The sequence below is a fragment of the Zea mays genome, chromosome 2 (assembly GCF_902167145.1).
Source record: "Zea mays cultivar B73 chromosome 2, Zm-B73-REFERENCE-NAM-5.0, whole genome shotgun sequence".
NCBI classification, from domain to species: Eukaryota; Viridiplantae; Streptophyta; class Magnoliopsida; order Poales; family Poaceae; genus Zea; species Zea mays.
Genome location: NC_050097.1, coordinates 209,691,712 through 209,704,777, shown reverse-complemented (window position 1 = coordinate 209,704,777; position 13,066 = coordinate 209,691,712). Strand labels below are relative to the sequence as shown.

The 13,066-nt window shown below is 42.1% G+C and overlaps 2 protein-coding genes across 4 annotated transcripts; one reads left to right on the top strand and one right to left on the bottom strand.

Annotated features, from left to right (window-relative positions):
* Positions 1 to 1,016: 1,016 nt before the first annotated feature.
* Positions 1,017 to 6,834, bottom strand: LOC100192565 (BNR/Asp-box repeat family protein). 3 transcript variants are annotated; one of them, XM_008668871.2, is made up of 9 exons: positions 6,563 to 6,834; positions 5,979 to 6,163; positions 5,693 to 5,895; positions 5,528 to 5,614; positions 5,322 to 5,449; positions 5,078 to 5,174; positions 1,935 to 2,027; positions 1,628 to 1,853; positions 1,017 to 1,428 (listed from the first exon to the last, which is right to left on the bottom strand). In XM_008668871.2, the coding sequence occupies exons 3-9, from the start codon at positions 5,813 to 5,815 to the stop codon at positions 1,241 to 1,243; spliced, it is 942 nt and encodes a 313-aa protein (XP_008667093.1). In that variant the 5' UTR covers positions 5,816 to 5,895; positions 5,979 to 6,163; positions 6,563 to 6,834; the 3' UTR covers positions 1,017 to 1,240. The 3 variants fall into 3 exon arrangements, with proteins under 3 accessions (XP_008667093.1, NP_001131252.1, XP_020402960.1); NM_001137780.1 differs by having other exon boundaries at positions 1,950 to 2,027; positions 6,563 to 6,747; XM_020547371.2 differs by having other exon boundaries at positions 1,127 to 1,428; positions 5,693 to 6,163.
* A 3,193-nt stretch (positions 6,835 to 10,027) lies between these two features.
* Positions 10,028 to 12,741, top strand: LOC100194352 (uncharacterized). The gene is given in 3 exon segments (NM_001139387.1): positions 10,028 to 10,280; positions 10,546 to 10,764; positions 12,034 to 12,741. Coding segments are annotated over 2 exon segments (276 nt in total). The 5' UTR covers positions 10,028 to 10,195; the 3' UTR covers positions 10,737 to 10,764; positions 12,034 to 12,741.
* Positions 12,742 to 13,066: the final 325 nt, after the last annotated feature.

Sequence of the window (13,066 nt, the reverse complement as noted above, 5' to 3'; positions counted from 1 at the left end):
TTTCACACATATCGGAAGAAATTTCCTCGTACATCGTTAGTCATCGGACACGTACCACCATACGCTTTTGCTTAAACAAAAATGTAAGTGTGTGTGTTTGCAAGACTAATGGTCAAACATCGTATAACCATAAAGTTAGAATACTATATTAATATATTAAATAAATTAATCCAATAGACATAGATTCACCCAATTGACATAGGATAAATAAATATCTAATTATAAAAGTATGAAACATGGTATAATCAATGTTGTTACTGCGTAGTAAATATTCATACGAGACTAACACAACTGGAACGGTTCAATTTGGAATTAAAATGGGGAAGTTACGAATTTTCAAAGTTTATATGTATTTGATATAGGATTAATTAGGAAATCAATTTTATTGTTGTTTGAACTCATTTGGATTTAATATGAAATTTTCATGAATTAAATGGGTCTCTGCAATTATTTTTAAACTAAAAATCAATTTCTAAACTCATTTTCCATATTTTCTTTATTTCCTGGACTGCGTCCCAAATTCCAGAAAGATCAGGAGCCAAGCTATAAACGTTTTTCTAGACTCAATGAGCATATAGAGTGGACGGCGGGTTAAACATAAAAGACGTCTTAGTTGAAGTTGTACACAATTCAACATGAGTCATGTTGGCTAGAGGGTGGAAGGCTAGACATTCTGCTCAATAGATCCAATGTTCGATCCCTGAGCAGCCATGGTTTGATTTTTTTCTGTGCGCGGAACAGGGGAGGGCAGAACGGCCGACTACTCTTACCTTCTTAATAGGTAGTATAGATGTAATATAACTCTGCATTTGTTTTGAATTTTGAGAGCGAGTATTTTTACTTTTAATTTGTCAAACTAACCTAAACCTTAAAATGCACAGTAAACCAAATCTATATACATTCGAGCAATTTTTTTTGAAAACAAAGTTCAACAAACTAAACAATGATTAAGCAACATAGGTTATTAGGGTTGACCCTCGGATAGGCTAGAATTAAGCAACGCGACACGCATAAGTGTACAACACCATCCGTCCTTCCCACGTTAATCAATATTTAGTATTCGTCATCAAGCAGACTGTTGCGCGACCTCGAAGAGATGATTGCCAGAAAATTAAAGAGACACAACAAAAGAACGAGAATATAGATTTATCTGTAATGTATATGTATTTGGATATAAGTTGAATAAACGGGGGCCCTATAAACCTTGAGGGTCCTGAGCGGTCGTATATCCTGCATACCCTCAGGGCCGGCCCTGGGTTTGGATCACTGCAGGATACGAGAACTCCCAGCCTTCCGCGTTCTCCAGCGTCACCACCTCTTGCCATGAGAGGCCGTCGTCTGTGGAGACGGCCACTTTGAGCGTGCCTCTGGAGACGGTGTTGTAGGCAAGTGCCACTCTCCCATCTTTCATCTTGATTCCATCGATCCCTTCCATTGTGGAGTTTGTCATATCAAACATAGTTCAAATACAATTGCAGTGTGTGTGTGAAACATTCCTAATAAAAATACAATTATACCCCTTCCATTCTATTTTATTTGTCGCGTTTTAGTTCAAAAATGAACTAGCGGACGACAAATATTCGAGAACAGAGTTTGATAAGGTTCCTAAAATTTTAAATCAGCATACCTGAATTAGGGTTTGGAAGCACACTCTTGCGCGCAAAACTCCATCTTAATCCTCCATCGTAGGAATCAGCCATGCATACCGAACCGATTGTTTGGTGAGACCTCAGCAACATACGTATACTCCCATTGGTGGTCTGATAAGGTACTGGCTGAATGACACCAAGTTTCTCGCCTTGGATAAATATAGGACCATATTTGCTCCATGTCCGGCCAGCATCTTCTGTTACCTACATTGTTCAGACAAACTGTTAGGACCATGGTATATGATCTGGCAAGAGAATACTATTTTTCACCCTTTTATTTAATACATTGTCTGCTGCTACCTCAAGCCATGCACCCCAAGAGTTCCAACTTTCAACAGATGTCCCACATAGTAAACGGCCATCATCAAGCAAAAAGGGCTGCATAGATAACAACTTAATCAATAATTGGATACATAACATATTGATTTAATATAAAATGGTTATAAAATAGCGTTCTACATGATAAGAGGGTACTATAGAAGCTAAAAAGCAAGTTTTATAGGATGACAATTAGACATTCGAGGTTTTGCAAAATCTAGGTTTCGGGCAGATCTGGAGAGATGTCATCTCTGGGCTGCTCCTCACCTCCTCCACTCGGGTGTTATTTAATGGTCACCTGGGAAGCCTCATTTCACATAAAAGAGGGCTGCGACAGGGACCCTCTTTCTCCGATGTTGTTTGTGCTTGTCATGGATGTGCTTGGTCAGCTTTTCTCTAAAGCAGATGATGAAGGTTTATTGCAACCTCTTTCTTCTAGGCAGCTACAACACCGGGTTTCTCTTTATGCCGACGATGTGGTTCTCTTCATGAATCCTGTGGCGAAGGACATTAATATGGTTTCAGACATCCTTCACCTTTTTGGAGAGGCTTCTGGTTTATATAATATATATAATAATAATCAGAAATCTAGTGTCTGTCCCATCAGGTGTCATGAGGAAAATTTAGAGGTGATTCAGCAGTTTTGGCCTTGTGAGATTTCTAGCTTTCCTTGCAAATACCTTGGTCTACCCCTTTATTTACATAAATTAAAAAGGAACATGTGCAACCTATTGTGAACAAAGTAGCTAATAGATGGAAAGCTGATCTGTTGACTAAAGCAGGAAGAAGTGTTTTGGTGCAATTTGTTTTGACAGGGATGCTGATTTACTGTGCCATGGTTGTGGACCTGCCTTCTGCTACGATGAAGGACATTGATAAAATTAGAAGAGGGTTCCTTTGGCATGGTCGTAAAAATGTAATGGGCGGACATTGTGCAGTGGCCTGGGGAAGAGTGTGCAGACCTCGCGAGCTTGGTGCGCTGGGTATTTTCAGCATTACTGAGCTGAGTTGGGCTCTTATAATGCGTTGGGCTTGGCTGCAAAAAACTGAGCCAGGCCCTAGTCATCCCTGCCCCTTCACATCCCGAGGAAAATCCGAGAGTTTACAAATGGCCATGTATTCTGAGATTGGAAATGGTGCCTCTACCCTCTTCTGGAGTGATCGATGGCTGGGTGGGCAGCGGATAGTAGATATTGCTCCTCGTCTTTTAGAGACCATTTCTAAGAAGCTGATTAACAAAAGGACAGTTCATGAGGCGATCGGAGATAATCTATAGATTAATGATATTCCTGGGAGTTTATCTGTTGGAGCTCTTGCAGACTTTCTGTGCCTTTGAGATTTGGTGACCCAAGTTGATCTTTGCCCTGATAAAGAGGACAAGCATATTTTTCGGTTAGCTGCTAATGGCAAATATTCGGCTAAAGCTGCTTATGAGGGGCTCTTCCTTGGTTCAGTGGAGTTCGAACCTTATGAGAGGATTTGGAAAACTTGGGCTCCGCCCAATGTCGTTTCTTCTTGTGGTTGGTGGCTCATAAGAAATGTTGGACGACAGATAGACTTGAAAAGTGAGGTCTGGATCACCCAGAAAGATGTCCTCTTTGTGATCAGGAAAGGGAGACAATAGACCATCTGCTTGTGACTTGTGTCTTCTTTAGGGAATGTTGGTTCCTCTTACTTAGGCAATTCGGGCTACATGGTTTGGCTCCGCAACCATCGAATATTAATTTCATGGAGTGGTGGCATCAAGCAAATGAAGCTATTCAGGGTCCTTCAGAGATGGTCTAAACTCCCTTATTATGCTAGGTGCTTGGGTCTTATAGAATCACCAAAACAGATGCATCTTTGATGGTCTTTCCCCTAGTATTGCTAATTTCTTAATTCAAATTGGGGACGAGCGCCGACTGTGGGAGACTGCTGGGGCCAAGGGGTTGTCCTCCCTTGCTGCCTCCCTCTCAGTCGTGGACTAGATCTTTATAGATGAGTCAGTTTATGTATGTTACGCTTAGACCGCCTAGACCGCCGTAAGGCGTCAATTGTACACCGGTCTATTTTGGACCTTATTTCTTGCTACTTTTAATATAATGATACGCAGCTCTCCTGCGTGTTCGAGAAAAAAAAGACAATTAGACCTTCCATGATATATGGCGCACAATGTTGGCCTATAAAAGAACGACATGCTCAACACATAAGTGTTACAAAAATGTGTATGCTGCGTTGAATTTATGGCGATACAAGGAGGGATCGAGTCCGGAACGATGATATACGTAATAGGCTATGAGTAGCACCAATAAAGAAAAGTTTGTCAAACACCGATTGAAATGGTTTGGACATATCCAACATAGACCTTCAAAGGCACCAATGTGTAGTAAGATTCTAAGACGCGATAACAACGGAAAGAGAGGAAGGAAAAAAACCAAAGTTGACATGAAAATAGGCAGTAAAGCAAGATTTGAAGGGATATAATATATAAAATTTAGCCTTAACTAGGAGTACATGAAAAATAGTTATCCAAGAGCCGAAACCTTGACTTGTGGTTTTTGTTGGGTTTCAATTCTAGTCCACCATACTTGCTTTGGACTAAAAGGCTTTGCTGCTATTGTTGATAAAATAGTTATAAACCGAAGTATTCTTTTCTGACAATGGGTTTCTTTTCAGATATGGAATAGTAGCCCTCCTCACCTTAAAAGCTAGCTTTACTTATGTGGCCCTCAATTTGTACAAGCTTCTACCTAACCCCCAAGTCCATGATTACTTTATAGTTAATACTCCCTTAGGTTTTAAATAAACGAATTAATTAAGTTGTCCTGATTTGCCATACTCAAATTGGGAGGGAGTACTTTTTTTGCTTCCAAATGTAAGTCATTTAGGACATTGATATGGTCTTCAATATGACACTTTGACTTGCACATTTTGAAAAAGAATATAACACTTTAATTAAACAGAGAAAGTTATATATCTTGTGAATCTAGTAACATGAACTATATTGATTATTGATGGGCCAAAATAAAAAGGTTTGACCGATTACAATTCTAGAATGATTTGCATTTGGAAGTGGATGGAATATATTGTCATGTTGTTTTAGGGACAAGCAACTGCAAGTTTATACATACCTTATTCTTAATAGGGCCAAGAATACCAGGTGGTAATTGCTCCCTCTCTAACCAGGACATACCACCATTGAGAGATCTTTTCATGGCACCGCTCCAGCTGAACACGTTAGGTCTAGAATTAGATCGTAGCAGATATCATCACAACTTTTTGTTGTATTTCCTGTTCCTCAAAATATTTTCTGATAATTTTTTTTAAAAAAAATGTAATGAAACATTTGAGGGACAGGACAAATGAAGTTCTTACTTTTGAGGGTGTTCACCAATCTTGTAGAAGAGAAGCAACTCATGAGAGGGGAGCTGAAATAAAACAGGATTCCACATTGCTGTCGCATTTTCTTCATCAGCTACTACTGGAGGATGCCAATAGCCATCCTAGAGAAAAATGAGGTGTTAACAAGGAATCAAGGATCAAGATTGGAACATTTTTATTGCTTGAAGCCGTGAACCTACACTGTATCTCTGTGTCCAGATTTTGACATCAGGAGCCCCTTCTATGGATCCACCAAAATATGAAACCAAAAAAATTTCTTTCTCAACCTACAATAACAAAGTCACATATAGGAAATTGCAGTCATCTTTCCTTAAGTTACATTTTCCTTAAAGAAAATGATATACCTCTACAATGGTGGAAGCATGACAATTATTGAAAGGGCGATCATGTGCTTGAAATGTGAACTCCTCCTTCATAATGCTCCAACTGGAAGCTGCATTGATCGAACTGGTGTTCATGTTGTACATGCCATGTTCGATCTGTTTCGCTGCCTTGCTGTTAGTCAGGTTAGTGGCATGCTCTGACCTCTGAGTATAAATGTCGATTCCTGTTTCAAGGTAGCAAATTTTGATCTTAACAGTACTACTTAATCACTCCTAAGGCTACACGGGGGCGCCAGTTCATTCTTACTCCTGGGTTAGTGCAGTGTCATGTGATGATCCAGATGATGGTACAATGGAGCTGAGGTACTTGCTAAAAAAGGCCCTGAATGGCGAATCACATGCTATTAGGAGCACGGAGAACAGCATCACAGAGACTGCTATCTTCCATTTATGTTGCTTGCTCAAACTGCAGATGGTGGTGGGCATCGCTATCTGCAGCATACATCACAAACCATTAAGACTCAGTGCTACTTGGATAATACTAGTTGTACAGATCATATATGCAGAGTACACTCCACGTCATGTAGATGAAAGGTTATGTAATGGAAATTACAAGCATCGAAGCTTCTAGACAACAGATTCCATTGATCAACCTTATCAAGTTAGCAGATATATCTATTTGCAATTACATCCAGATTTGTACTTCTGAAAACATGCCACGGCACTCTGAAATTGTTTTTCTTCGTGAGATAACTTTCTCGTCCTTTCAGGCTACTCATCAACTCATCCCAGCGAAACAAATGTCCACAAAAGCAGGAGAAAGATCATAAAGCTGATAGCAGCTATGGTTGGGATGTGAACTATCAGTAACTGAGGTCTGTAAGAACTTACTAGGCACCGGTGAAGCAGCCCGACGGTGAGACCTGGACTGGCGTGTGCGGCGTGCAAGGGCCGAAAGGCTGGTCTCAGCGCGGTGGAGAGGAGAGCTCAAGGAGAGATTGACCCTGACCGCATCTGGCTCTGTCCGCTGCCGCCGCGGCGGCCGGATGCTAGCTCGTCACGTCATTTTCTAATCCATAAACGAAAACGAACTCGCAGCTGAAGAGCCTCTTGGACGTTGGCTTCCAGTTCCACTCTGCGCCGCCGCCGACGAGACGGACTGACCGAGGATGGGCCTTCGAAGGCCTCCTGCCCGAGATCCTCTGTGGGCCCTTTACGGCCCCATGGAAGTATCGCTTCGCGTCTTCGCCGGCCCAGCACTGCGCCACGTGCAGGTAGGTACCCGGTGCAGCACGCTTCCCCCTTGCAAGTTGAAACGATTGTTACAAACAAAGTCACCGGGCAGTTGGTCACCCACCGGCTACCGGCAGCCTACACGACCCACTGCCCGTGGGTCCAGATGAGACTGCGTCCCCACCCCGCTCCTATCACCTCACTCACGTCACGCGCACTGCAGCGCAGCGGCATATTTCCTCCAGGCCAGGCAGCCCCACCGGGCACCGGGCCACCACACCACGTGACATCCGTTTCGTACGGCCTCCCCCAAAAATCTCAGCCCGTCTCTCTCTCCTAACGAAGAGGAGAGGGGGCAGAAGAAAACCTCGCGCGGGGGAGGCGCGAGAGGAATCGCGGGGGCCGGAGGAGCAGCGGCCGGTGGAGGTGGCGCGCGCGGTGGCCGTCCGAGGTGAGCGCTCCGCTTCCCCACGACCGGGCTCGCTTGCTCGCTGGGAATTGGGTTTCGGATCCGCGGATGGGGCTCTAGATGCGGTCGCTGTTCGATCCGGGTTGCGCGGATTTCCCGCTGGATTAGTTGGCACCCGGATCAGACACCGTGGTTCATCTGTTGTGTGGTTGCAGCCGTTGTAGAATTGTTGCGATTGGGTCTCATTGTTGCGATTGGTACATGTGTGATGTGTCTAACTGAGGGGAGTGAGGATCTGCGTAAGGAACCGGTTTCGAATTTACAGATTTGGCGCTGCTGGCTTTCCAAATTCCGCTCAGTGAGATCTCTTTGTACTCTGCGCAGTTGATTTTTGTTCTGCTGCTGTTTCTGGGAAGAGGCTAGGGGCTACTTCATAGGCATTGTCATGTCGAAGCGTGGGAACGGTATTGATGTTCTGTTATTATTACAATAGATGTTAACCTTCTCAAATAAAAGCTGGAAAATCACCATAAATGTTACCATGTAGTATGTCCATAATGTCCGATATGGCTTTTACATGGCGTCTTATGTTGTTTCTCTTCAAATAAACTTGATGATGAAGTGGAACTATAGTCTTACAACAACTGAAGTCAGGAACTTAATTCGTGGAATTTTATGAATGTTTTTTAATGTGCATGTGTATTTAACCCTTTATAATCTATAAAATTTTATTACAATCACTGTGATAATATGTGGAAGGATTGTTGGTTGGTGGCCTAATATGTGTTCCCAATATTTGGCTGGCATCTGATAATTGCTAAATTCTGTTGGATAGACGTATCGCAGCAAGGCTGGCTGGGCACTAACCAAACAAGCCTTTTTTATTTTAGGCATCACCATTGGATTTGTGTCATTCTGATTGTAGAAATAACATGGCTTTAGGATTGGAATATTTACCCTGTATTATCATTTATGAAACATAGTCCTAAGATTGAGTCATGATTGTTGCTATTTTTGGTTCATCGAACACACTTTGCCACACCTGACCTGAGTTGGTCAAGTCTGACTTTCCAGTTTCCACTTTAGCATTCCTTTGTTGACACACTTGTGGAGCAATACGGTCTTAATGCAAATTAGCACTTTGAAATGCAAATAGGCCTGTTGCAAATTCCCTATGAGGTAGTCCTGCACACATCATAAGAAGAAGGTGATATTTTGCTGCTTCAGTCATGTTAATTTGTATAAACCTTTTTTCCATTCTAATTTAGGGTGCAGTGAGTTATTTGGACCTGTATAGCTAGATTGAGCAAGCTATGTATGCTTATGCTATTCAAATTTGCTCATTCAGATGGAGTACATATCCCCTGAGAGAAATCTGGAGGGGACTTGTGGAGATCCTGGGCCGTTATTTGCCGACCAAGGTGGCAGCTTGTTGGACCACTTGGGTTATCAAGGGGGAGGAATTCCACAACATGAGTCTCCAACACTGGATCATGGACTTTTGGTTGATCCAGCTGGTGCAATTCCGTATTTATCTACAGATTCTCCGCCCTTCATGAATGATCAAATCACTTGCAATGTTATAAAATCTGCTTCAGCTAGTCCAGAATCTTGTACAAAACAACCTCAAGAACCTCTTAATGTAGAATCTGATGTACAGAATGACGCAGCTGAACAAAATGTTCACAATAGTAACTCTGAAGAACAGATCACTTCTCTGGGCTGTGATGTACAGCAGAACACAGAAGTAATTGATGAACTGTTGCCTCCAAAGCTTCCTGAAAGCAGTGGTAATGATATATCAAACTTTCAACCGGAAACTACATATTCTGATGCCTACCATGGTGACTCTTTGTTAACTGAAAATAGTTGTAATAGTTATCAGCTTAACAATAGTGGTGCTCCTGCTGCTGATATTCCAAACTCTCCTGCACTTCAGATGGAAAATGAGGAGATGGGAAAGTTACATGAGACTTCTCACAATGAAAACAGTGGGTCAGAGGATGATCAAATGAATGGTAGGAAGCCTTGCCCCATTAGTGGTCGAGACAATGAGAAGTTTAACACTTCAGCTGTACCTCCCTCTTGGGAACAGACAAAACAAAAAAATCCTGGTACCAGAAATGGAAGTTCAACTCCAGACGATCAATTTGATTCTCCTCCAGACAGGTTTGCAAGATTGGAAAGGGACACACCATCTCCAGATGGGAGAGTATCCCCTGAAAGGTTTGCAAGACTGGAAAGGGATACCCCACCTCCAGACGGGGATATATCTCGTCCAGGTGAAAGTTCACATGTCCATTCTGAGACGATGGAGATGGAGCCAGAATATCGCGCCAATGATGATACCCCACCTCCAGACGGGAGGATGTCTCCTCCAGTTGAAAGTTCACATGTCCATTCTAAGAAGATGGAGTCACAACACCATGCCAAAGATGTTGGTGAGTTAGCTCGTTTTGAAAGCCCACAGGTAAGACATCGGTCCCGATCTTCTGAAAAACATGACCCCAGCCGCAAAAGAACCTCTTCAGGGGAGTTGTCTCCACATGCGCGTCAGAATTCTCCTGTAGAAAGGAAAAGACGGAGAGAGTCTCGCCATGGTGATGGGTCACCTCGACAGAGATCTGCATCTCCCCGAAGAAGATCTACACCCCCTCGAAGAAGATCTATATCCCCTCGAAGATCCTCACACAAGAGGAGGGAATCACCAAGAAGGGGAGACTCACCTAGGAGGAGGCACTCACCTAGGAGGAGGGAGTCACCAAGGAAGAGAGACTCACCAAGGAGGAGAGACTCACCAAGGAGGAGGGATTCACCAAAGAGGAGGAGGGACTCCCCAAGGAGGAGGGATAGGTCAAAATCAAGGTCACCTTCAAGAAAACATGACACTTCTAGACATAAAAAAGAACATGACAGATCTCGGTCCAGGTCTCCCCACTCAAGGGATCATCACAGACGATCTCCAAGGTGATTCCTTGCCATTAGTAACTATAAGGCAGTAAGGCTGCTGATTCTGCTGAAATTTTGAATTCCTTTAAGGCTTTAAGTGATTGAGCCAGGTTCATGCTTTTGAACATACTGGATTTATGATTAGATACTGTCTGGAGATGCATCCTTGAATAGGTCATTTTTGTATCATGTATACTTCTATTGTAGGACTATTTATTTGGTGTCTGCATCATCATGTTTTCTGCCTGCTTATTTATTCTCTTCTATTTATTTCGATATGTAGAAGGCATTCACCAAGACGCAGATCACCCCCAGCCAGTCATCGCCATCATTCACCAAGAAGACATTGGTCACCACCTGCCAACAGGAAGACTGGATTGGGTAAGCCTGGAAAGAATCTCTTTATTGCAGGATTTAGCTATGCCACCACTGAGCGAGATTTGGAGAAGAAATTTTGCAAGTTTGGACGTGTAACAAGTGCACGTGTTGTTCGTGATAAACGGTAATTACTTCCATATTATGTTATTTGTATCTCCCAGCTTCCTTTGGTAATGTTGTCAATGATCTTTTTTGCAATACTCTTCTGGTTTCAGCACTTTTACTTCTGGTTTCTGCACTTTTAGTATAGTTGCTTCATAGTGCTGTGTCATCATTGGACGAGACCTCTTTTCATGTAACTCGTGCTCATCTTTTGTTTATGTTTTTTCCTTTCACTGTTATGATTTTTTATGCTTTTGCAGAATTGAATAGAATGCTTTTTGGTTGATTTGTGAAGCTGTTGCAGAATTAATCTATTAAATAGCATAGTTATTTAACTACATTTCTTCTAATAAGTCTAGAATAAGATGCTTGCACATTTTGGTAGACAAGCTGATGTATATACTTCATTCCATTTAATGTTTGGCACGTTGACTCTTAAATAACAGAATTTTCATGAGAACAAAATTTTTTCTTGGATAAAAGTATGACTTCAAATAAACTGTGGCTTCTTTTTTGGTGAAATTATACAGAGTACTGTGCTTTTCAAGTCAACGTCAGAGCACATTGCTTCTGAATAGCCTTGTTATACATAACTCAAAGCAATTAAAATGAAAAGTGGTGGAAATGATCAACTGAGATAATGGGAAGCAGGATAGTAAATGGGAAATTTTCAGATTACTTATCATTGTACTGTAGAACCTTGATTAGCAAAATTTATTCTGTCAAATCATTAACAAACTTGAAGCAGCTAGTCATTGGAGTTGACCTGACTTATACCCTTTACAGATTAAGGCCTCGTTTGGTTTAAGGGACCATTTTAGTCTCATTTAGTCCCTAAATTGTCAAACGGTGGGACTAAAACAGATACTAAACCTGTTTTAGTCTCTAGTCCCTCAAGAGGTGACTAAAATAGACTAAACCATATAAATTCCACTTTTGTCCATCCTTTATTTCAGTTGCACTAATGACGGAAGAATGCTAAGGGGTATTTTGGTCCTTTTAGTCTCTTGAACCAAACAGGGTAGGGACTAAACTTTAGTCTCGTAACTAAAATTTAGTCCCTGTACTAAAGGAACCAATCGGGCCCTAACTGTAAGAAAGGTACTACTGCATTTTTTAGAGCTTTGGTATATTTTCTGCATTCTGTTAGGGAATTTCACTGTTTTCCCCTACCTGACCCAATTAGTTCCCAGCATATAGTAACTCTTTTGAACTGATCATGTTGACGTTGTACTCAGATACATCACTTGAATAGAATGAAGTTACTCAGTACTGTTTACATTCTGTGTAGAACTGGAGATTCCCGTGGCTTTGGATTCTTATCCTTGGATAAGGATGAGGATGCTGATGCAGCAATCCGTGCTTGTGACGAGACTGAGTGGAATGGAAGGATCATTCTTGTGGAGAAGTCAAAAGCACCTGCATGGTGAATCTTCCGCTTTGGGGGCGCACACGCCATTGTTCGAGAGGGATTTCATTGCTTCACCTTTCACAGATTTTACCATTCAGAAAAAAAGAAACTACCGGTATGACATACTCGGTACATGTCAAAGTTCACCCGAACCTGGCTTTTGATGCTGTACTAGGAGTAAGAGTATTAAATAATGCACTTCCTTGCTGATAGTTGTTGAAAGAATAAGATGTAACGTTGCACCTTAGCTTGTTTCAGGGCCCTGCTGCTGATAAGAGGGACTTACGACTTAGTGGTACTTTTAGTGTCTGCAACCTCTACACGTGAAATGTGATACGTGCCTGTTCGTGAGCTGTCAGTTCTCTTCTTCACCTTCATCTCGCGCCCACTGAATACTGATGGCATGAACGGATTCCGGGAGACTCAAGCTTTATGGTGTTGTTGCGACTCAAGGGTTATGTTAGCAGTTCAATAATCTGCATATTAGCTTTTCAATGTTGTGCATCCTCTGAATGAGGGTTTGGAAAATGTCCTATATAGTTTGTGTTTTGGATTCCAGATGTTGTTTAATTATGGTCACGACACGATACCTATGCCCCATCTGTTGACTGTTGGTGATGTTTTTTTTCCTGATGACATGTCTTTTCATCCTGTGTTCTTGAATCTAGAGTTGTCTGTCTATTGGCGCAATATTAGTGAGATGGAAACTGAGCGTGGATGCCTGCCAGTGTCTTTCGTTTTAGGTGAGCTGTACAGTGACAATGCGCGTACTGGTTTGTTGCCGTCACAATGGTATGGTGGTTGATCGACTGAGATACTGCAGTTTTTCTCAACGATGACAACTCTATCAGGTCGCAATCTTTTTGGGATCTGTGGACTGGTGGCATGTGAACATTTTTTCCGAGACTGCGGT